A 25,676-nucleotide genomic window follows, 5' to 3' on the forward strand; every position below is an offset into this window, starting at 1 on the left:
GGTGGTTGGTCAACGCTCCCAGCCTGCAGCAAAAAGTCAAAATCCCTCTAAAACCATGCTAATCCAGCTACAGCAAGGCTTGACGCTTGGGCTGGTTTAAATAGGTTCTTTCGACAGGAAAATGTGGAAAAATTTACTGTTTGGTAATCACATATGAAAGTTATTTCTGTTCAATACTATAAAATTTGCCAAAGGCTGAATCGATTCTGTGAAAAGAATATTTATTTTATTATACATTTCTTTTAAACAACAAATTCATTTACAAATTCAAATCATCAAATTCAAATGTCATGTGCTTAAAAGGACAGATGATATAAATTCCATACAAAATTTAAAACCCACCAGAATATGGGTGAGATCACATTCAAAATTAAACGCTGAATAAAGAATTTGAAATTAAACACATAGATTCAGTGCCTAAATTAAAAAAGATGAAAATTCGGTCATCATTTTTTTCATCCTCATGTCGTTCCAAACTTATGTGACTTTAAGTGTTTTATGAAACTGAAAAGGTGATTTTTTTTTTACCTTTATGATGATTTATAAAAAGCCTTTAGAAGAACATGAGAGCAAGTAAAAGATAAACAGAACTTTCATTTTTGGTTAAACTATGCTTTTAACATCATTATACAGCTTGAGCCATAAAACTGGCACTCCTATTTAATGTTGAGCATAGGTTGAGCATAATGACTATGAGGCCTGAGAGAATTTTCAGAAATTCATCCAAATATTTCCGCGCAGGTTCAGCATGAAGTGAAAGTGAAGTGAAAGTGAAGTGACATTCAGCCAAGTATGGTGACCCATACTCAGAATTTGTGCTCTGCATTTAACCCATCCGAAATGCACACACACAGAGCAGTGAACACACACACACACTGTGAGCACACACCCGGAGCAGTGGGCAGCCATTTCTGCTGCGGCACCCGGGGAGCAGTTGGGGGTTCGATGCCTTGCTCAAGGGCACCTAAGTCGTGGTATTGAAGGTGGAGAGAGAACTGTACATGCACTCCCCCCACCCACAATTCCTGCCGGCCCGGGGCTCAAACTCACAACCTTTCTATTGGGAGTCCGACTCTCTAACCATTAGACCACGACTTCCCTCCAAAGTCGTGGCCCTCATACACAAGCTTTCACTTCACAGCCACCGTGTGCTATATTTTCACCCTGTGAAGGGTGGAATTTACCAAAGGAATAGTAACACACTCAATCATAGTTTCTTTCAAGTCACGCTTACATATAATCAGACTGAGCAAATAGTATGCCTATCTGACATGCTGTCTGAAGGGAGGGAGCCGAGCTCCCAGAGAACTTCCCCATATCCCAAACTGGGATTGGGAATATATGGGAGAGAGGTGTTGGGGTGGAGGACAGGGGCCTGAAATCTGTCATGAAACACAAGTTGACTGTATATATATTTACTATTGTGCTTCCAGTCATGGCCAAAAATATCGGCACCTTCGGAAAATACAATCAAAGGCGGCTGTGAAAATGAATCTGTGTTGTTAATCTTTTATTTTTAAAAAAATCACAAAAATCTAACCTTTCATTGGATAATAATAATTTAAAATGTGAAATATCATTATGAAATAAATGTTTTTCTCAAATATATGTTGGACACAATTATTGGCACCCCTAGAAAATCTTATTAGTAAAATATCTCTAAAGTATATTCCCATTCATGTTCAAAATTTTGAGCAATCCAGGGTGATTATGAACATGAAATTATCCAGCAATAGTTTCCTGTTTCACATAAATATAAATAGGAGGGAAAACAAAGCCCAAATTCCCCTAATCCTTCATCAGAATGAGAAACACAAAATAATTTATTTCTGATGTGCAGCAAAAGATAATTGAGCTTCACAAATTAGTAAAGTGGCTTAAAGAAAAGAGCTTGAGCAGTGAAAACTCCCATTTCCACCATCAGGGCAATAATTAAATAATTAATAATAATTTCTAATCAACAGAAAATGTTACAAATCTGCCTGGAAGAGGACGTGTGTCTATATCGTTTTAATGCACTGTGAGGAGGAGAGTTTGAGTGGCTAAAGACTCTCCAAAGATCACAGCTGGAGAATTGCAGAAAATAGTTGAGTCTTGGGGTCAGAAAACCTTAAAAAAAATGGCCACATGTTGTATGGAAAGGTTTAAAGAAAAATGTCCTTGCCCATCCAAAAAAAAAAAAAAAACTCCCAGCATATTCAGATATCAGACATGACTGGAACTTTAAATGTGACTGGCTTCTATGGTCAGATGAAACTAAAAAAGAGCTTTTTGGCAGAAAAACACTCAAAATGGGTTTGGTACCCATGTGTACAATGAAATACTGTATACAGCTGCATTTTTAATGTTGTGGGCCTACATTTCCGCTGGAGGTCCTGGACATCTTGTTTAGATATATGACATCATGGATTCTATCAAATACCAACAGATAAAAAATCAGTAAGTGACTGACTCGGTTAGAAATCTTTTAATGGGCCATGTTTAGATCTCCCAGCTGTACAATAACCCAAACACAAACCTCAAAAACAACACAAAAATGGGTCACTGAGCACAAAACCAAGCTTCTGCTATAGCCATTCCAGTCCTCTGACATAAACCCTATAGACAAGGAATGTGGAGAACTGAAGAGGAGAACCACTAACATGGAGCTGGGAATCTGAAGGGTTTGGAGAGATTCTGATGAAGGAATGGTCTCTGATCTCTTGTGAGGTGTTCTCTAACCTCATCAGGCATTATAGGAGAAACTTTAGAGCCGTTGAACTGGCAAATGGCGGTTACAAAAAGTATTGAATAAAAGGGTGCTTTTAATTGTGGCCAATGAGTATTAGAGAAAAACATGTATTTCATTATGATACGTCCCTCCATTTTAAATTCTCATTATCCAATGAAAGGTTCGATTTTTGTGAACTTTTTTTAATAAAAGATCAAAAGGATTAACAATTTACCAAGGGTGCTGATATTTTTGGCCATGACTGTAACTGGTTGATTATTTGAACGTGTTCCTCCTGAACTTATGTTAATACAACATCGTTTCTCATTTCTACATACTGTATAGCTTTGACAAAACACAAATATTCATACTGGCCAATGTGCCAGAGACAGAAGAACAGTCTTGTTACACAATTTAACAAGAGCCTTCCCTTCAATGACGTACACAGCTAGTATTATTTAATCAAGCAATGTCACTTTGTAGCTAATGATCGTTCACTTATATCAAGATGGTAGATTCCTGAAAACATCCACTGCAGACATCAGGTCCGGTCATTTGAAATCATTCGGCATTTCTTTGTCATCTGTTCTGTTACATATTTTCTTCTGGTCCATTAGATTGCTGAAAACTAAAAAGGCTATTTTGTGAGTGGCGAGGAGTGAATGAACAGGTGCTCCATAAAATATAAATAATGAAGACATGAAGAGACAAAAAAGCCACAAAGTAGATTGCTAGAGACTTCCAGTTTGAAAAATCATTTTGTGGACACTGGGTCTCGGTAGATGCACAAAACCCAGGGATATTATAATCTAAGCAAGGATACTGCTCTGAGAGAGTTTCTTCATAGGAATAGTGTTGTGTTTGCCATTCTGTGCTATGTTTCCATTTTGTGCACTAGGCTTGGCATTCTTCAGGCTATAATGGCCCATCTTTGCTGTTTTGTAGTAGATTGAAAAGATGAAGATGAAGATGACTGAGATGAATGCCACAATGACTGCAATAAGTCCTGCTATCAAGGGCAGGTAATCCTCTGTGTCAATGAAATAAAGCACAACAAAAGATCAGACAAAAAATAACAACAACAACAACAACACTGTCTAAACAGACAAGTGCTAAAATTGCACATTAATACTTCATGATTTTCCGTATCAGAAGCAAACAAGCAAATTTAAATGATTAATCATTGCAAGTGTCCATGTGTAATCAAAATAATTAAATGCAATCTAATCACATCATTAAGCATCTCTTACATAATTGTTAATGATTTGGAAATTTTCTTTCTTTGTGATTTATTGCATATTTGTACTAGCGTGAACATCTGAACACCATGCATTTGGCCTGATCCAAATTTCAGTTTTGAAACATCCCCATATTTTAAAGTAAAAGTACATGTTAATGGCAATAAAGTAGAAACAGCTGTTGGAAATCTAAACCAATACAAGCAAAGATGCATAATTACCTTTTAATATCACCTTTACATGTCTGATGTCACTGCCAACAGAATTGTTTGCCGTGCAGGACACATTCTCAGGTGTTGACTCTGTTATATTAAGTTTTTCACTGTTCTTCTTGTCATTTGCGCCAAAACTCCAGCTGATTGTTGGTTTTGGGTTTCCCTCGGCTTCACAAACAAGCACCTCTGGATAACCTCGAAATACAGGCACTGTGGAGGGCAGTTTGATCTTATTGATGATCGGTTTATCTACAGGAAAGAGCAAAGAGAAAAAGAGGTTTCACGTGATAAAAACAAAGATCACTGAAATACCTGCAAAGTAAACCTGGATAAATTATTGTACACACAATGTACAGTAATGTTGAGACAATCTGATGACACTGGTGGAGTTCCTTCTACTTCACACCAGTATTGAGCTCCATCATCAGTTTTGCTTGGACTGATCTGGAGTTTAGATGAGTTACTGACTGAAGTCGTGTTGGCATCAGTGGAGTTGGTTTGACTCAGTTTGTACCATCTCACAACAACACTCTTAGATGGATCCACATTCTGAATGATGCACTGGAGCTCATACTGCTTGCCCACTATCACTGCTCCACTGTGATTCACAAAGCTGATGGAGATATCTGCAAGAATATAATAGAGTAGAGTATAATAGAGCATAATAGAGTAGATGACATGCCAAATACTTCAAATTGGTGCAAAATACAAATTATTTTAATTTATATATTAAAAAACACATTTATAAATGTAGTGCTGTCAAACAATTAATTTCAACTAAGTTTTTGTTTACACATACACTATATATTTTGAAAATATTTACATATTTTTCCTTAGATATATACATACCTGTGTGTGTGTGTGTGTGTATATATATATATATATATATATATATATATATATATTACAAAAAATGTATCGTTTGACAGTAATAAAGAAATTAATTTTTCAAACAAATGCACACTTGACTGTTGTTTTTAGCACAAGGCAGGCTTAGCTGGTATGTTGCAGGCAGGTGAAGCAGCTATTGTTTTTTGACAACTGAGGACCGACCATCAGCTATGTTTCAAAACAGAGTCACCATCTTAACTATTTTATCCAATACACTTAAGTAAATAATAATATCGGGCCCAATACGTTCAACTGTCTATTTTGTATTGTTATAAGTGTGGTGCTTCCAGCAAATGCCAGCGGGCTACAATGTTTTGCACTTCACAGACAAATTTTCTATGCAACCCTTCTAAAAGAACTTTTCGACCAGCATACACTAGCTGGTTTTACTACAAATAAAACCAAAAAAACCTTGGTTACTATAGTTAAATCATGGTAACCACAAATTAACCATAGTTTTGCTATACTAGCCATAGTTTAACCATTTGTAGTAAAACTGTGGTAAAACTGTGGGCCTAATCAATACAACCACAAAAAACATGATTATTACACTTTTTCTACAATAAAACTATGGTTAATTTTCGTATGGGAGTAATGACCCCTAACTTGTCTAACTAGAACAAACGTTACAGTTAATTTAACTATACAGTATATTTGCATTTGCTGACAGACTACTTTTATTACTGGATGTGGTTAAACTGCTAAATGCAGCTTTTAATGATAACAAACACAGTGTATTTATCTTGTTTGACAACGTTATCCTATCGATATTTAAACAGTGTTAACTACTCAAAAGTATTTTCAGAAGCGAGTCACAGCGGAGGAAATAAAACACCGGGGCCTTACAGTCACTCTTTAGCTTATTTAAATCACCTTTCTTCAGTTTAACACGGAACATTGTCGTGGAAAATTGTTCTTCCGGATTGTAAAAATACAACAGTCGTTATATAAATGTCCTACCATTAAACGCATACCGCAGCGACAGCAGATCCATCACGAGACACGTGAAGAGAATCCGATCCCTCCGCGCCGGAGTCATTTTCAGCTGTAGCTGCGCTCTATCGAAACCGTTTCTAACCAGCTAACGGTATTAAATAGATCAAGCATGAACACAACACACGGTCTCGAATATTTCATTTATCGCAGGGCACCACTGCCCAGTCTGCCCTCGATCAGCTGCCTGTTTTATTCAATGGTATCCCTCCCCCACACATCTCTCTAAAAGTGCACGTTGCAACTTTATTCATTTGTACCCTGTCACGACAAAACCGGGACTGGACATAGAGGGAACTCAATCACCTATCTTTTAGATAAGGCCAAGTTGTTTTGAAAATCGCATTAAGTGTTTAAAGGCCACCCTTGAAAACCCCATAGCTCTTTACTTCAGCCCTTCATTGTCAACCCTCGAGCTCAGCTCGGATATAAATAGGGTGGGTCTATATAAAAAAGTGCGGTTTCATATTACTTCCCACAACGCTTTCTGGGTCAGAATGGCTCATTTTGGACTCCCACAGACATGATCATGACTGATGCATACTATACAGTTTGCAGAAAAGTCTGAATACATGAGATTGAAACACACGTAATGTCGGCTGAATTGTAGCAGTTACAAACAGATCTGTTATACTACCAGCATGTAACCCTCAGCGGGTCGAGCTGAATAGGGCATTCAGTAGTGTTCTTCAGGAACGTGCCTTACAAATAATGAAACTACAGAATCAAACAAGTGTACAAGAAGACACTCACCAGCAAAGTAGGCTAATGAAAAGTACTTCTGATAAGTTTGAAATGATGTACATCCACATGCAATGAAAACAGAGTTGTTTTATTGGCGACAAGAATGGTCCACACGTTTGCCACCATTTTAAAAACACACAACCAGTCCAATTCTGCTCTTTTTAATATCTTGGTAACTTTTTAACAGTTTCAGTGTCAGAATGAGCAAGAGTGAAACATACAACTGTAAATAAGGCCATTCATATGACAACAGTAACTAGTCAGTTTGTGAACAAACTTTGATGTTGGCTTGAGAAAGTTTGATGCGAATGTCTTTGATTGCGGCAATTTTTTTTTACACGTTTCTTTGTGTTTTGGCCAACGTGAATTACTGTATGCTCTTACCACATGCATGTTTGATATATTTGCTTCCCGGCAACGTATGAAAAAAATAATTAAAAATATATATATAATAATAATAATAAAATCAAGAGTCAGATCACGTAAACTGTTCGACTTCAGGTAAGATTACTTACGTTCATTTCTGCACTCAACTACATAATATTTTAATTACAGATGTACCTTTATGAAAATTAAACATGGGTTTACTACGAATAAAAAAACAGACATTAACATGGTTTTGCTGTACTTGTCATTTAGCTTCACTGTAGTATTTGTGTGATAATACTAATGGTAATCAATCCGAATATCTATACAAAATGCACACACAAAGCGCACATGATCTTTGTGCTGTCCAGATATACAGTTAAGAAAACTAGTTCCGTCTGAATAGGGCTAAATAGATAGAATGCAAAAAGATTAGAAAAGCTAGTGTTCGTTTTTTGTATTTTTTTTATAATAATTAAATATGTATAAGTCTGAAATCTGAATAAAAAAACAGGAGAGACAGATAGACTGATAATGTTCCAGGATGGTTTCTAGGGTGTTGCGATGCAGTTGCTTGGGTAGTCTTTGAGGTTGCTATGATAGTCTTTGTGATTGGTATGGTGTTGCTTTGCAGTTGCTAGGGATTCAGGGTCATTGCCAGAAAACACAGATCATTCCCCTAACGTTGGTTTTTGGTTCGCATTTGGTTATTTTTTGGGGAATAACATGCAGAACGTTGCAGGGTGGTTAGTTTTAAATAACCTAAAAATAATTTATACAGAACGTTCCCTTATGGTAATTCTCAGGTTATTTTTATGACCCTATAAAACTATCTTTCCATTGAAAACGTTGCAGATGTTTAAATATGCTTAAATATGTTTAATTAGATCAATCATTCAAGAATCCTGTCACCATTTTTTCATCCTCATGCCATTCAAAACTTGTGTGTCTTTAAGTGTTTTAAAATCATCTTTACACAATTTTTTTCCATACAACAGCAAATGATAGTGACCACACATATCAAACCAAAAACATGCTAAACTATGCTAAACTATGCTTTTAACATCATTATACAGCTTGAGCCATAAAACTGGCACTCCTATTTAATGTTGAGCATAGGGTGAGCATAATGACTATGAGGCCTGAGAGAATTTTCAGAAATTCATCCAAATATTTCCGCACAGGTTCAGCATGAGAAACCTCATACACAAGCTTTCACTTCTTCACAGTCACCGTGTGCTAAATTTTCACCCTGTGAAGGGTGGATTTTACCAAAGGAATAGTAACACACTCAATCATAGTTTCTTTCAAGTCACGCTTACATATTATCAGACTGAGCAAATAGTATGCCTATCTGACATGCTGTCTGAAGGGAGGGAGCCGAGCTCCCAGAGAACTTCCCCATATCCCAAACTGGGATTGGGAATATATGGGAGAGAGGTGTTGGGGTGGAGGACAGGGGCCTGAAATCTGTCATGAAACACAAGTTGGCTTTATATATTTACTACCATGCTTGACTGGTTGATTATCTGAATGTGCTCCTCTTAAACTTTGTTTATACAGCATCATTTCTCATTTCTACATAATGTACAACTTTTGACAAAACACAAATATTCATACTGGCCAATGTGCCAGAGGCAGAAGAACAGTCTTGTTACACAATTTAACAAGAGCCTTCCCTTCAATGACGTACAAAGTATTATTTAATCAAGCAATGTCACTTTGTAGCTAATAAACGTTCACTTATATCAAGATGGTAGATTCCTGAAAACATCCACTGCAGACATCAGGTCCGTTCATTTAAAAATCATTCAGCATTTCTTTGTCATCTGTTCTGTCACATATTTTCTTCTGGTCCATTAGATTGCTGAAAACTAAAAAGGCTATTTTGTGAGTGGCGAGGAGTGAATGAACAGGTGCTCCATAAAATAAAAAATAATGAATCCAAAAAGAAACAAAAAAGCCACAAAGTAGATGGCTAGAGACTTCCGGTGTGACAAATCATTTTGTGAACAGTGGGTCTCGGTAGATGCTCAAAACCCAAGGATTTCATAATCTAAGCAAGGATACTGCTCTGAGGGAGTTTCTTCATAGGAATAGTGTTTTGTTTGCCATTCTGTGCTATGTTTCCATTTTGTGCACTAGGCTTGGCATTCTTCAGGCTATAATGGCCCATCTTGGCTTTTTTGTAGTAGATCGAGAAGATGAAGATGAAGATGAATAAGATGAACACCACAATGACTGCAATAAGTCCTGCTATCAAGGGCAGGTTATCCTCTGTGTCAAGAGAAATAAAGCACACCAAAAGATCAGACAAAAAAAACAACAACAACAACACTGTCTAAACAGACAAGTGCTAAAATTGCAGAAAAAAACAATACTTTTCATATCAGAAGCAAACAAGCAAATTTAAATGATTAATCAAAGCAAGTGTACTTATCAATCGAAACGTGATTTAAATTATAACATTAAGCCAGGATTAAGTGTAGAGTGATAACAGAAATCATTAATTTATGGGTTTGTTTAATCTTCATTTGCCTCTGATCTGATCTCTTGTCTTTCAACCGTCTTCCACAGAGAGTCGCGCACTGGAACAATTTAAAAAAATGAACGGCCATTTTTTGTTATACTGGTTGACTGACTCCCTCGTTTATCGATCTCTTTATTGAATGATTAATTAAAATTAATATATTTATGTATATGATTATATGAGTATATGATTTCGGAGAGATTTAGAGTGCCTAACTGAAGAGAACATGATGCTGAGCATGATGTTTTTGTTTACAGATCAACAGAAGTTCCAGCTGCACAAACTGTACAATCTTGCACTGCTAACTCAATGCTCTACCACCTCAGCCACAGAAAAAAAAGATAGATATATATATAGACGGTTTCAACGGCAACAACATAAACAAACGTTACTGCGCAGGCGGACTTAATGAAAATGCAAATTCATTCTTTGCCAGCAGGAGATGTTTTAAAGCGTAGACATAAAGCACGAGAAATAGAAGTTTCCCCAGTAACAGCTGTAAACAAAGCAGAGCTGGTACGCTCACAGCTGCTTTATCAGGCATATAACATGCAAGTCTTCCTTCAAAAATACAGCGATATAAAAACACCTGTGCCTCGTTTTTATATTTAAACATATAAATGTAAGGAATTATTATTATTAAACGTGCAGTACGTAACGTTACTCATGTTTATTCAACGAAGCCTTTTTGAAAATCGATCAGTTTTAAAATTGTGGCGAGTCTCGAAAAATAAATAAATGTATGGGAAACACATCCCGCAGCACAACCACCTGAGCCCAACTTCAGTCTACTCATCACCTTGACTTTAACTGCGTTGGTAGAAGGCACTGCAGCCAGACCGATATACACAACACAGACCGGAAGTTAACTTAGGTCCAGGCGCGTGCACCCGATGAAACCGTCTATATATATATATATATATATATATAATATTAATTGTATAAATGTCATATTTTATGAACCATACAATTGAAGTCATTTTTATTTGGTGATGAAGGATTGTAAAATCTGGGTAGGCTACTCTGTAATCTTACATATTAATTACAGATCTTTTCCATGCTGCTTATACTATATCACGAGTGTGCTGAATGAATACTGACGAACAGCAGGGTGATCATATCAGAGCAAAGAGGCTAGGGAAAGTTATACGAATATTAGATTAACGTTAGAATAATGTTCTGGGAAACAAAAACTGAGAGTGGTTGCTAGGGTCTTGCTATGTGGTTGCAAGAGTGTTTTGTGAGGTTGCTAAAAGAGGTCGACCAATAGGGGATTTTGCCGATACCGATAGTTAGGTTGGACCACACTGGCCGATAGCGATTCATTAACCGATAGTTTTAAAAATGGATACTGAACAAAAACTAAAATAGTGCTTTATTTAAAAAAAAAAACAGTACTGAATCATATTAGTAGTAGTAATAATAATAGTAATAGTAAATGTTGAAATTACCACAAAATCTGTTTTATTTTTTCCTAAATTCAGTTTATTTATTTTACAAATTCTGTTATTTCCATTTGAATTTTTCTGCATTCTGTTTTTTTTTCCACAGTATATACTCTCACACTTTAACTGCTTCTATTCTTGAACACTTAATGATTATCTAATCAAAATAAAAGAGCAGTGCTAAGTCTAGGAGAACCGGTATCACACACACTCTGGACGTGTCGCGTTCAACTCGAGCAGTGGTCAAAAACAGTTTATTTATTTACCAAATGAACACAAGTTTACTTCAAGAATGAACAATGAGGCAAAGATAAGTTTGAAATTCACTGTTTTTAAAAAATGGAGCAAACGGAAAGAGTGATCTTTATATCATAGCTTAATAAATGAAGCATACAGACTTTATTAGAGCACCAGAAAGACAAACGTTTCGATGGAAATGCTCAATATACAATTCATTATGTACATTAACAACGATTCGGGGCGAATATAATGTCATTTAATGGATAACTACGTGAATGGCGCTCTGAGTCGCAACAGGATTTCCTGTCAGCTGCCTTTAAATCCTGGTCTGAAGTGTCTCGCTCTGTTCAGCATGGAGCATCACGTGTCTGAACACACAGCACGTGCTGTCAGTGACTTCAGCCACTAGAGGCCGCTCTCACACTCTATAATGAAAACAGAGCCTTCTCAGACGCTCCAGCAACAGATGCAACCTGGAAAACTATCGGCATAGATTTTTGCCAATAAACGATTGTTCTAGCAATCAACTAGCAGATTAATCGGCAAAACCGATACATCGTCGACCTTTAGTTGCTAAGGTGTTGCTAGATGGTTGCTATGGTGTTCTAGGTGTTTTCCAGGGTGTTATGCAGTTGTGAGTTTACTCAGTGTGGTTGCTATGGTGTTGCTATGTTGATGCTAGGGTACTTGGGGTGGTTGCTTGGCTGTTGCTATGCGTTGCTTGAGTACATGGGTGGTTGCTACGGTGTTGCTTCGAAGTTGCTAGGGTACTCAGGTTGGTTGCTAGTGCAGTTGCTAGGGTACCTAAAGTGGTTGCTAGAGTGTTGGTATGCGGTTGCTAAGCTACTAAGGGTGCGTTTGGTGAATTTACTTCAAATTTATCTTCCAAAGTGAAATGTACGGCCTGCAAAATACATTATTTAGTAACCAAATAATACGCACATTCTTTCTATGAGTGTTGGGCTTCACTAAATAAAATGATTTACAATTAGCACTTATTCGCTCATACACTGGACAAAGTTTCAGGGCGCACAACATGTAATATCTGAGGGAGCCCAGAGCCATGATCTCTATGGGAGAGCAAGTTCGCTGCAAGCCGAGAGATTCGTGCTGGCACCCTCTCGTATTACAATAACAAACTCTTGACATTTGCCATTTTAAATAATGCCAAAAACTGCCACGAATGAACTATGAAAACAAAAATAGAAATGTACAAGCAATCCATTTCTTATTGGTTAAAATGAATCACATGTTTTTCCGTGGGTGCTCTATCAGCACTTATGCTTTAAGGTACTTATGTTTTATATAAAAAAAAGTAGTTTAAAAAGTTGTTTAAAAAGAATTTAAGTTGGCTTTCTCGAGCCAACTTAACTATAACATTTAGATTTGCACAGATGTCAATGTATCAGCCAGCAAAAAATAAACCAAAATACATGCATTGGTTAAGTGGCAGCCAGTTTCATGCTTTGACCAATGCTATACTCATGCAAACTTCAGAAAAATTATTTTGGCAACTGTGGAATACATAAGCCAGGTTTTGATGCAGTCTATTCAGTCTTTGAAAGTAAAAAAAAGGAATCATTGCTAAGATCTTTAGCTTATTTAGCTAATAGCTACTGTAGTCATAGTACTTAGTACAGTTTTTACAATTTTATTTTACAATATTAATGAGTGAATAGAAATGCAGTGCCATTTTCTTTAAAATAAACTCTCAAAAATGCATTTATATGTCATATGTTAGTTTACACTTGTGCTCCTATTAAGACAGGTGACTATGTGAATTCCATATAATAAATAACTATTATATTCTACACAAAAAATAGATTCTTTATACAGAAAGGTCTGAGAAATTTACATGGACAGATCACAAAAATATCATACAGCTTAGGCACAAGAAAACACCACAAAGTCACCACAAAATTACAACCTGTACAACCCGAATTCCGGAAAAGTTGGGACGTTTTTTAAATTTTAATAAAATGAAAACTAAAGGAATTTCAAATCACATGAGCCAATATTTTATTCACAATAGAACGTAGATAACGTAGCAAATGTTTAAACTGAGAAATTTTACACTTTTGTCCACTTAATTAGCTCATTTAAAATTTAATGCCTGCTACAGGTCTCAAAAAAGTTGGCACGGGGGCAACAAATGGCTAAAAAAGCAAGCAGTTTTGAAAAGATTCAGCTGGGAGAACATCTAGTGATTAATTAAGTTAATTGATATCAGGTCTTTAACATGATTAGCTATAAAAGCTTTGTCTTAGAGAAGCAGAGTCTCTCAGAAGTAAAGATGGGCAGAGGCTCTCCAATCTGTGAAAGACTGCGTAAAATAATTGTGGAAAACTTTAAAAACAATGTTCTTCAACGTCAAATTGCAAAGGCTTTGCAAATCTCATCATCTACAGTGCATAACATCATCAAAAGATTCAGAGAAACTAGAGAAATCTCTGTGCGTAAGGGACAAGGCCGGAGACCTTTATTGGATGCCCGTGGTCTTCGGGCTCTCAGACGACACTGCATCACTCATCGGCATGATTGTGTCAATGACATTACTAAATGGGCCCAGGAATACAGGAATACTTTCAGAAACCACTGTCGGTAAACACAATCCGCCGTGCCATCAGCAGATGCCAACTAAAGCTCTATCATGCAAAAAGGAAGCCATATGTGAACATGGTCCAGAAGCGCCGTCGTGTCCTGTGGGCCAAGGCTCATTTAAAATGGACTATTTCAAAGTGGAATAGTGTTTTATGGTCAGACGAGTCCAAATTTGACATTCTTGTTGGAAATCACGGATGCCGTGTCCTCCGGGCTAAAGAGGAGGGAGACCTTCCAGCATGTTATCAGCGTTCAGTTCAAAAGCCAGCATCTCTGATGGTATGGGGGTGCATAAGTGCATACGGTATGGGCAGCTTGCATGTTTTGGAAGGCTCTGTGAATGCTGAAAGGTATACAAAGGTTTTAGAGCAACATATGCTTCCCTCCAAACAACGTCTATTTCAGGGAAGGCCTTGTTTATTTCAGCAGGACAATGCAAAACCACATACTGCAGCTATAACAACAGCATGGCTTCGTCGTAGAAGAGTCCGGGTGCTAACCTGGCCTGCCTGCAGTCCAGATCTTTCACCTATAGAGAACATTTGGCGCATCATTAAACGAAAAATACGTCAAAGACGACCACGAACTCTTCAGCAGCTGGAAATCTATATAAGGCAAGAATGGGACCAAATTCCAACAGCAAAACTCCAGCAACTCATAGCCTCAATGCACAGACATCTTCAAACTGTTTTGAAAAGAAAAGGAGATGCTACACCATGGTAAACATGCCCCGTCCCAACTATTTTGAGACCTGTAGCAGAAATCAAAATTGAAATGAGCTCATTTTGTGCATAAAATTGTAAACTTTCTCAGTTTAAACATTTGCTATGTTATCTATGTTCTATTGTGAATAAAATATTGGCTCATGTGATTTGAAAGTCTTTTAGTTTTCATTTTATTAAAATTTAAAAAACGTCCCAACTTTTCCGGAATTCGGGTTGTATATATATATATAAATATACACATACAGTATGCATTTTGGAAATATTTATATGTATATAAATTAATATTTTTATATGTATATAAATTAATATATTTATATTATTATATAGTGAAAGTGAAGTGACATTCAGCCAAATATGGTGACCCATACTCAGAATTTGTGCTCTGCATTTAACCCATCCGAAATGCACACACACAGAGCAGTGAACACACACACACACACTGTGAGCACACACCCGGAGCAGTGGGCAGCCATTTTATGCTGCGGCGCCCGGGGAGCAGTTGGGGGTTCGATGCCTTGCTCAAGGGCACCTAAGTCGTGGTATTGAAGGTGGAGAGAGAACTGTACATGCACTCCCCCCACCCACAATTCCTGCCGGACCGGGACTCGAACTCACAACCTTTCGATTGGGAGTCCAACTCTCTAACCATTAGGCCACGACTTCCCAAATATATATACATATATTTAATATATAAACATAAAAATCTTACATGAAATACATACATGCACGTGTCTTAAAGTTAATTGAAATAACACTGATCCATATGATTTCTCATCACAATCTGATCCGACTGATCTGACTGCAGACAGTGAGGATCAGCAGATGGATCCAAAATTAGGGAAACATAACCAAAGCAGAGATATTTCTCTGACAGAGTTCCCTCACGGGGACTGTTCTGGCTGCGCTAAGAGTTCTTTACATGCATTGGGCCTCTTCACATCATAACGGCGAATCCTGGTTTTTTTGTAGTGTGTCAAGACGATGTAGATGAAGATGACAAAGATGACCACCACTACAGCAACAATGACTAATATTATGGGTATGTAATTCTCTGTGTCAAAAATAAAAACAAATATATGAGTAAATCAGCAACTTAATGAATTAAATGCAAGAAAGCAAAACTAGGGATAGATCAGTATCCGGCATCATGCATGCTAATCTAAATAAGCCTAGAACAACCCATACAAAACAACCATGACACAAGCCATAAATATAATAAGCCTTAATGTGATCACAGTGACATGAACACTGCAAGCAGAGCAAGACCAACAGACCAAGCAGCTTCTTACAAAAATGTAAATATTTTGTAAAAGACCAAAGCACTAACCGCAAAAGACGCTGTGTTGAAATCAGAAAGTGTGGAAATTGATTTTAGGAGGAAAAATTAAATTAGCATAAATCTAAGACAAAACGGTAAGAGACAAAAAAGAATCAAATATGAATCTGTGCTTTTTAACAGAGGCACTTCAAACGAACTTACATAAAATCTTTCCTGACAACATACTATTAAATTGTTTTTTCATAATAATTGGCATATTTAATGTAACCAACACATATTTTGTTTAAATCAGACTAACAAATACAAAATATACAACTGTGAAACAGACACAATTCCTTTCTGTAGTATTACCGTTAGTATTACTAAACTGAAACCTGGTTAATGGAAAATGACACAAATGCATAGTTACCTTGTATGTACACGTTTACACCTCTGATGTCACTGCCAACAGAATTGTTTGCAATGCAGTACACATTCTCAGGTGTTGACTCTGTTATATTAAGTTTTTCACTATTTGTGCTATGTACTGTGCTATTTGTGCCGAGGCTCCAGCTGATTGTTGGTTTTGGGTTTCCCTCGGCTTCACAAACAAGCACCTCTGGATAGCCTCGAAACACACGCACTACTGAGGGCAGTTTGGTCTCATTGATGATCGGTTTATCTACAGGAAGGAACCAAAAACACACAGATTTGTTTAAAGAACATTTGTTAATCCATATTTGTTTTCAACAAAACTACTCATATGTAGATATTTACAGTGGGGAAAATATTTATTTGATCCCCTGCTGATTATGTAAGTTTCCCTGCTTACAAAGAAATGAAGGGTCTGTAATTTTTATGGTAGGTTTATTTTAACGGCTAGAGACAAAATACCAACCAAAGAAAACCCAGAAAAACTCATTATATAAAGGTTAGAGATTGATTTGAATTTCGGTAAGTGAAATAAGTATTTGATCCCATACCAACCACCAAGAATTCTGGCTCCCACAGACTGGTTTTGTGCACATGTGGAACACAGATTAGTCCTGTCACTTTAAGAAGTTACTCCTTATGTCAGCTTGTTAGGTGTATAAGACACCTGTGCACACAATCTGTATCTTCCACCCCAGCCTCTCCCACCACCATGGGCAAGACCAAAGAGCTGTCAAAGGATGTCAGAGACAAGATTGTAGATCTGCACAAGGCTTGAATGGGCTACAAGACCATCAGCAAGAAGCTTGGTGAGGAGGAGAGAACTGTTGGTCCGATTATTTGTAAATGTAAGAAATACAAATGGACTGAAATCTTGTAGCGCCAGCAAGGTCCCCCTACTCAAGAAGACACTTTTAGAGTACAGGCCCGTTTAAAGTATGCCAAAGAACATCTAAATTATTCAGAGAAGGCTTGGGAGAACGTGATGTGGTCCGATGAGAGATGAGCTCTTTGGCATTAACTCGTCTCACTGTTTTTGGAGGAAGAGAACTGCTGACTATGACCCCAATAGCACCATGCCTACAGTCAAGCACGGAGGTGCAAACATTATGCTTTGGGGTTGTTTTTCTGCTAAGGGTACAGGACGACTTCACAGAATTGAGGAGCAAATGGACGGGGCCATGTACTGTAAAATCTTGGATGAAAACCTCCTTCCCTCAGCCAAAACACTGAAAATGATTCATGGATGAGTCTCCCAACATGACAATGACCTGAAACATACCACCAAGACAACAAAGGAGTGTCTCAAGAAGAAGCACATTAAGGTCATGGACGGGCCTAGCCAGTCTCCAGACCTCAATACTATTAAAAGGATGTGGAGGCTGAAACTTCGAGTTGCCAAACAACAGCCAAGAAAACTTAAGAATTTAAAGATAATCTGTAAAGAAGAGTGGATCAAAATCCCTCCTGAGATGTGTGCAAACTGGTGACCAACTACAAAAAATGTCTTACCTCTGTGCTTGCCAACAAGGGTTTCTGCACCAAGTACTAAGTCATGTTTTGCTTGGGGATCAAATACTTACTTCCCTCACTCACTGAAATGCAAATCAATTTCTAACCTTTATATAATGTGTTTTGGTTGGTATTCTGTCTCTATTCATTAAAGGTCCCGTTCTTCGTGATCCCATGTTTAAACTTTAGTTAGTGTGTAATGTTGTTGTTAGAGTATAAATAATATCTGTAAAATTCTAAAGCTGAAAGTTCAATGCCAAGCGAGATATTTTAACAGAATTCGCCTACAAAAAACGACCCGTTTAGACTACATCTCTCTAGTTCCTGCAGTAATGACGTCACTAAAAGTTTTTTGACTAACCTCCACCCACATGAATACACAAACAGGGGGCGTGGTCCGCTCCGACGGAGAAGAGGAAGAGCTGCGTTTGTGTTTGTTGCCATGTCGTCGAAACGCTGTTATTTTCATCTCGGAGTCCAATCATCTTTGTTTGGGCTTCCCAGGGACACTGTACTTGGAGATTAATGCTTAGAATTTATGTTTAACTCGGTTCCCGAAAATTATAATCCACATGTAAAACTATGTGCAGCACATTTTGCTGAGGACGGCTTTCTCAATTTCAATCAGTTTAATGCCGGGTTCGCACAAAGATTATTCCTGAAAGATGGAGCAGTTCCCTCTTTGTCTGGAGAAGGTGTTGTTTATGGACCACAACCGGTAAGTGTATTTTGTTAAGTTGGTACGTTTAACAGTTTCTGTAACTTATTACACAAAGGGCAATGCTGTTTAGCTTTGTTAACTAGATGTTAGGGCTGCGCAAAAAAATCTAATGCGCATCTCGTCAGTAAAAACGCTCCTGTGATTATAAGTACATCTCCAGCACATGCTCCTGCCCACTTGCTTCTCAAAACTAGTCCAATCGCGTTACCAGGAGGTCAGCCTGCTCTAAGCTGGTGTCGAATCACAACACAGGAACCGCTGGCCCAATCAGAACTCGTTACGTATTTCTGAAGGAGGGACTTTATAGAACAAGGAAGTCATCCGGCGGTATACAGATAGGTGAACTGGTGAAAACTGTGTTTTTTTTACACGCGAAACATGAACACATGTTATATTGCACACTGTAAACAATCAAAGCTTCAAAAAAGCGCAAAAAATGGGACCTCTAAGATAAACCTATCATAAAAATTACAGACCATTTTTTGTAAGGGGGCAGACTTACAATATTAGCAGGGGACCAAATAAATATTTTCCCCACTAAAAAGAGGAAAGTCACATGATGCATCTGATCCTTATTACTACACAACTTGACACACTGTGTCATTGCTACAACCACTAAAAGTCTTCTCGATTTGGATAAAACATACTCTAAAAAAGATTAATCATAGAAGCTAACAGATCTTACGTACAATATACAGTAATGCTGAGAGGTTCTGATGAATATTTAGGAGAAGGTTGAGGTCCTTCTGCTCCCAGATCCAGCTCTGCTTCACACCAGTACTGAGCTCCATCATCAGCTCTGTCTGGACGGATCAGGAGTGTGACAGCTTTATTTACTGGAGTCTCGATGGTGTCAGTGAAGGTGGTTTGATGCAGCAGAGTTTGTCCTTTGTACCATTTGACAGTGAGATACTGAACAGGAGCCACATCATGAACGTCACACTGGAGCTCATACTGCTGTCCCTCTATCATTGGTCCTCTGTGATTCACAGTGCTGATGGACACACTGTCTGGAGTCTCTGTGGAGGAAGATTTACACACTCTGAAATCTGCTGTGATGAATGTACATTTATTAGATATTTCTGAGAATGAACAGAAAAAATATCAGTAACTGAGAAACTCACTGTAAATGGTGACGTTGAGCTCTACTTTACACGGATTCTCATTGCCTATTTTATATTTTAGGTTTATGTAGCACAATGTCTTTATGTCCCATTCTTTCAGTTCTGACACTCTCCATGTGATCAGACTGTCATTGGTTTTGGGCACTGCTCCCTCACTGGCTTCCCATCCCATCCCTTTATGTGCGACTGAAGTGTTACAGTTAACTTCAACAGAACCGCCGTATCTCACAACAACTCTCTGTGGGTCGAGCTGAAGAGGACATTCATCTTGTGCACCTGTTAAACACATTTAAGAGTAGGCTGTGATGTACAGTATTTGAATCACTTATACTGTAATAATAAACTAAATTCAAATTACTAATCAGACAACACATCAGCAAAAATGCCAGAAATGTTTTCCTCCAAATATTTCAACATATTTTCAGTTGACTTGATAAACTACACAAAATCACAATGTACTACACAATACATGTATACAAACACAGTGCCTTTAAGTCATTGCCTTAAAATTTTCTTTTTAATGCACTTAACATAAAACTTAAATTTGCAAATATTGTTTTTATAAATCTGACTTTAATTTAATCCATCTAATCTTAATGGTAAATCAATTATGTTATTTAAAATAAATTCTATAGTGCTTTTAAAAGTAACATCTCAAAGCGCTTCACAAGAATAAGATCAAATAAGACACACAATGATACAAAATGCATTAATAAAAGTGAAATACAGAGAAAAATAAAATGCAAACTATCAAAAGTTTAACAATAAAGAATAAGACAATTACAAAATAATCAGGTAAAAGTTACCTCCCAAAAAATAAGCTTTAAGGGAAAATGTAAAAATACTAAGGGATTAAAACAGTAATTAAAACAAAACACTGTTTGCCTAATCTCAGCAGGCAAAGAAATCCAAAGTTTGAAAGATTTTGAAAATAAAAGTAAATGGAACGATGACTCCAAGACAGGAGTGATATGATCCTATGAGGTCCACACGATTGTACCAATGGAGGCAGGTAACCAATGGTGGATGAAGTTTTCCCATGTGTTCAGTGTTTTTGACAAGCAAAGTTATTTAAGTTAAATTTTAATCGGACTCCATTTTATTGTGACCTCGCATTTGAGTTAGAATGCTATTTATTATTGATCATTTATAGGATAATTTATCTAGACATCTGATTATTCGGTTTATTCTTTCATATTATTGTACTTGTTCATTCGGTGCTCATGTTGCTCAAAGATATCGCTTCGTTCGTTAACGTAGCTTATGGTCTCATTCTTGTCAGTCTTGGTTATTAGACAATTGGCTAATACTTTAGACGGCCGCTCCTATGCTTTCACATTCTAAAAGTACTTTTAATTAGCCCCCATAGATTTGTACATACTTGAATAAAGCTAAGTTATTTCTAGTCAGAGGTCATGACCACTACTATATATATGCAAGCCAACCAACATTACTTTTCCTGATTGTAGCTTTGGTATGGTCATGCCATGGTTTCCCCATCACTTAACTACCGTATTTTTCGGACTATAAGTCGCATCTGAGTATAAGTCGCATCAGTCCAAAAATACGTCATGATGAGGAAAAAAACATATATAAGTGGCACTGGACTATAAGTCGCATTTATTTAGAACCAAGAACCAAGAGAAAACATTACCGTCTACAGCCGCGAGAGGGCGCTCTATGCTGCTCAGTGTAGGCTACAGGAGAACTGAGCAACAGAGCGCCCTCTCGCGGCTGGAGACGGTAATGTTTTCTATTGGTTCATTTGTCTTAGTTCATTTCTCTTGGTTCATGTCAAATTAATTTTGATAAATAAGTCGCACCTGACAAGAAGTCGCAGGACCAGCCAAACTATGAAAAAAAGTGTGACTTATAGTCCGGAAAATATGGTAGAATAAAATTACAATAAACAGAGGTTAGGCTCACCCTATTTAGGTTGGTCGAACAACATCCAGTTGACCTAAACTTACATTCCCTATAAGCCCTTACAAACTAAGTACACTTGAACTAATACCAAGTGTTAGCTGGATCTCTAAAATTACAGTTGGTGTGCCCTATGCTCTATTTCAACTGAATTTTAGTCAGTTACTAACCTGATGCAGGAAATGCGGTAACAAGGAATATAACATAATCTACTAGAGTCAATAATTACAGAGTAAAACAGAATAAAATAAAATGTAACAATGTATTATCAGTCAAGTAAATATGTATTATATCTATTACATAGCCAATTCAAAGACATCAAATTCTCAAAGATGGAACTAAGAGTAAAAGAAGCATAAGTGTAAGTTATTATTATTATTATTATTGTGTATTCTTCTGTTGTCACAATATTTGCTTGAAATAAATGAATAAATAAATAAATACCTCACCTTAGAAAATACATAGTATGTAGGGTAGAGACACACACCAAACTAAAGGCTTTCTGGCTGATCTGCCCTGATCTTCTTGCAAAAGTTTCCTTAAGAACTCAGCCCAAGACAAAACATTCCCCAAAATGGAGACAGGAACTAACAATTAGAATTTGTATTGATCAAGCCGAATTAACAACGTTCGAGAAAGATGGGCTCCATGAGATTTGCATGGAATGACACACCGTCTAAATTAATCAAAATATCTCTTAACTTTAAGGATCTGTTTATAAGATTGAGACAATTGACAACTGACAAAAACCTCATGGCAGTGTGATTTCTTCAAGCAATACACCTTTTTGTTGTAGCCAATAAAGAAAATTATTTTAGCATGTATGTCAAAATATTTTCAGGAAGTCAATGTTGTTTAAATAATTTTTTTTTATTTTTTATGAAAATAGATCAGGTGTGACCTAGAGGGTCATCATAAGAGACGGGCCATGGGAAGTAAAACAAAATGTAGAAAAGATTTTTGACCACTTAATTTTGTAAATTTCCTTTTGTATTCATTTTAGTTTAATTTTAATTAGTGCTGTCAAATGATTAATCTAATAATAATAATCTAAAAATATAATAATATGAACATATGAATGTATAAACAAATATTTTCTAAATATATACTGTATGTGTATTTATATATACGTAATAAATATACACAATGCACAAACATGCAATGTAAACAAAAACTTTATTTTGGCATTAGCAGCTGGGGGTTCATTGCCTTGCTCAAGGGCACCTCAGTCGTGATATTGCCAGCCTGAGACTCGAACCCACAAACTTAGGGTTGAATGATCTATAACAAAATAGAATGAGTTTTTGTGATAGCTAAACTAATATTTAATTACTAAAATACTGATTTCTCGCTAAAACTAAAATCAAAAGTGCAAAACGTTAGTCATAAATAAACATATACACACAAACTGACCACCAAACGCAACTTTCAGACGCTGCCTTTTTTTTTTTTTTTTAGCTCAAGCTCAACCATAACAGAATGGAATGCACAGGCTTGTGGGATATCAAAGCCAGCGAAGGATTGATAGATCTATGCTGCCTTCAAAATTCGATTTGAAGAAGGTACCTCCGGAGACAGGAAGTATACAGAATTTGGATTCGAATGTGCCTTGATGCCTTCCTGCCTTGGAATGCTGCCTCCAAAGATAGCATTTGAGAGTTTTTGGATGCAGCCAGTGGCTCATCCCAGGTCATTGCATCGCCCATCAGTGATGTCATACACCTTTGATTTTGATTTGTAGAAATCATGGAAACACCAGACGCTTTTATTAAGTTATGCGTTTAAGTAGACATGTGACGACCGCACAGTGTAGCATTTTAACAGAATTTTCAAATGTATCTAGTATGATAAAACTGCTCTGCTTTACACCACATACACATGACCGGAAGGAGCGGAAGCGGTGGTCGACTGTAGCATAATAAAAGCTCCACTGCTTTTGAGCCATGTGTCAAACTCATTAAGCTGCCTTGTTTCACTATAATGGCTTTCAGCCTCACCCTGCTTCAAACTACGACATTAATAAATCTTTAATACATCATGAACTTGATTTCTCCACAAATCCCATCAGATTGCATCGGCTGTGGGGATGAAGACGACAACTCCCATGATTCTACACTCAGTCAGTGGCATCATTAAACAACACCTTTGTTTCTTTTGAATATGCACGATTTGAAGTGATTAGAAAAAGTGTATTGCACCTTCCTCTGGTAACGGTGATCTTCTGCAAATTCTGGTATGGGTCAAAATCATAGACTGTATAACAACATGGACGTAGTGTCCGTGACGTCACCTGCAGATTTCTGGAGAGCCTATTTGAAGCTCAAAGTGGGCGGAGCGGGCTGTCCATCTTGGCAGCGCGTCACCGCACGTCACTCCCAGATAATCGAAAATGGGCAAAAAGGTGGGAGCTGGTTGCTGAAGCCACGCCCACCTATCTAAACGGCATTGTCAGCAGCTGCAATTCACCTGTCACTCAAGTGGACACACCCTTAAATATGCAGAACTTTAAGGCTTAATATAATTTAAACAGAAAAGTTTTTTTTTTTTAATCACCCCCCTCAGAGTTGACCTGAAGGGCAAAATTGCCTATATAGACCAAAATCATTTTTGAACGAGGCTGTAAACGTTTTTTTTTTCCTGCTGTAAAGTTGGGCATTTTTACATGGGGAGTCTATGGGATTGACTCCCTTTTGCAACCAGCCTCCAGCGGCCAGTCCTTTTTGGCAAACGCGGATAAATGGCTCTACTCTAGGTGTAAACAAAACCAAAGGTAGCCCGGTCTTTAAAGTATTTATACGAATTATATATTTTTACTGCGCCTAAAAGTAACCACAAAACCGACAAGCTCGTGTTTTCACCAGACAATAGAGACTCGTTCGTCTGAAGAAGTAACTATAGCAACAGGTTTTTGTTGGAGCTTTACCGTTAGAACGTAACTCAAGACTAATTGGCGGTTAAAGTTATTTCAATAAATCGGACTCCTCTGAAAGTCGTCTGTTCGCCCCCTTATATGTGAGCAAGTTCAGAACAGACGGCACTTAACAAGGCGTTCAAGTTAACTGAACGGGCAGACGCAACCTCAAAACCGTTAGTTGTTTGACTGGTTCGTGATAATAATTTTAATTCGACAGACATATAGCATGTTAATAGTATGTCATTCTCAGAGGCACTAATTGTCAATGAACATTTACGTATGCAGTACTAAGCGAACTAACAAGCGGGTGGCGCAGTTATTGTCGACATTTTGTAGACGAATCATACGAAATATTTAAAAAAAACCTTACCTGTGAGTAGTGAGAAGCACAAGAAAATAAATCCGAGTAACATAAGTCGCATATAAGTAACCCGCGAAGATGTGGTGAGAGGAAACGTCCCTTTCTGCATTTTAAAACAATGTTAAACTCCAGTCCTGAGCTTCAGAAACAAGATGTCCTTCTCCCTCAGGAAATATGCAAAGCGATACTCTTAACCCAGTGAGAGATAAAAAGTGAGAATGACCACGTGTTTTCCAGCAGAACTGCCCTTTCCTGAGTAACGTTAGAGATCCGATCTAACTCTCCTTAACAATCCACTTAACTTTACTCCCACTTATACTTTCACATAGACCCTTAATGACTATGACACATGGGAATTTACCGAGAGATCCAGACTCTTTTTGTAACGTTACTGCATTAGAAAGGGGAGACTGGGGCTAGATTTGGGCTATATTTAGTAGGCTGTGAGTAAAAACAAAACAAGCCTGTTTTCTTTAGCAGGGGTTTTGTATGTTGGTAGACTATCTAACACTAGCCTAATCTCAAAACTCTATTAAATAAGTATAACATTTGTTCATTTTATAACCAAATAATGCTTTTGTAATAATACTTAAACAAGTGAGTGCATAGAGAAAATGACTTTCAAGAAAGAGGGAAAAAAATAACTGGAGTACAAAACCCTTATCTGGTCTTTCATATTTATTAGATCTACTTTATGACAATACAGAACTTTCAAAACTTTTTTCGTTCAAGT

The 25,676-nt window shown here is 37.3% G+C and overlaps 1 protein-coding gene across 6 annotated transcripts in view; it reads right to left on the reverse strand.

Annotated features, from left to right (window-relative positions):
• The window catches only part of LOC132150733 (CD166 antigen homolog), a 46,738-nt gene extending 21,552 nt beyond the window's left edge, over nucleotides 1-25,186 (reverse strand). The window contains exons 1-7 of one of the 6 annotated variants that reach the window (XM_059559276.1): nucleotides 24,953-25,186; nucleotides 19,746-20,021; nucleotides 19,311-19,640; nucleotides 16,387-16,638; nucleotides 4,511-4,789; nucleotides 4,170-4,412; nucleotides 2,453-3,740 (exon numbers count right to left, since the gene is read on the reverse strand). In XM_059559276.1, coding sequence (XP_059415259.1) covers nucleotides 3,520-3,740; nucleotides 4,170-4,412; nucleotides 4,511-4,789; nucleotides 16,387-16,638; nucleotides 19,311-19,640; nucleotides 19,746-20,021; nucleotides 24,953-25,052 — 1,701 coding nt within the window. In that variant the 5' untranslated portion in view covers nucleotides 25,053-25,186 and the 3' untranslated portion in view covers nucleotides 2,453-3,519. Of the gene's footprint in view, nucleotides 1-2,452; nucleotides 3,741-4,169; nucleotides 4,413-4,510; nucleotides 4,790-6,014; nucleotides 6,631-9,041; nucleotides 9,435-15,435; nucleotides 15,750-16,386; nucleotides 16,639-19,310; nucleotides 19,641-19,745; nucleotides 20,022-24,952 lie in introns of those variants that run through there. The other 5 variants (XM_059559278.1, XM_059559277.1, XM_059559279.1 and 2 more) reach the window with 5 other exon arrangements.
• Nucleotides 25,187-25,676: the final 490 nt, after the last annotated feature.

Source organism: Carassius carassius, chromosome 1 (assembly GCF_963082965.1).
Source record: "Carassius carassius chromosome 1, fCarCar2.1, whole genome shotgun sequence".
Lineage (NCBI taxonomy): Eukaryota > Metazoa > Chordata > Actinopteri > Cypriniformes > Cyprinidae > Carassius > Carassius carassius.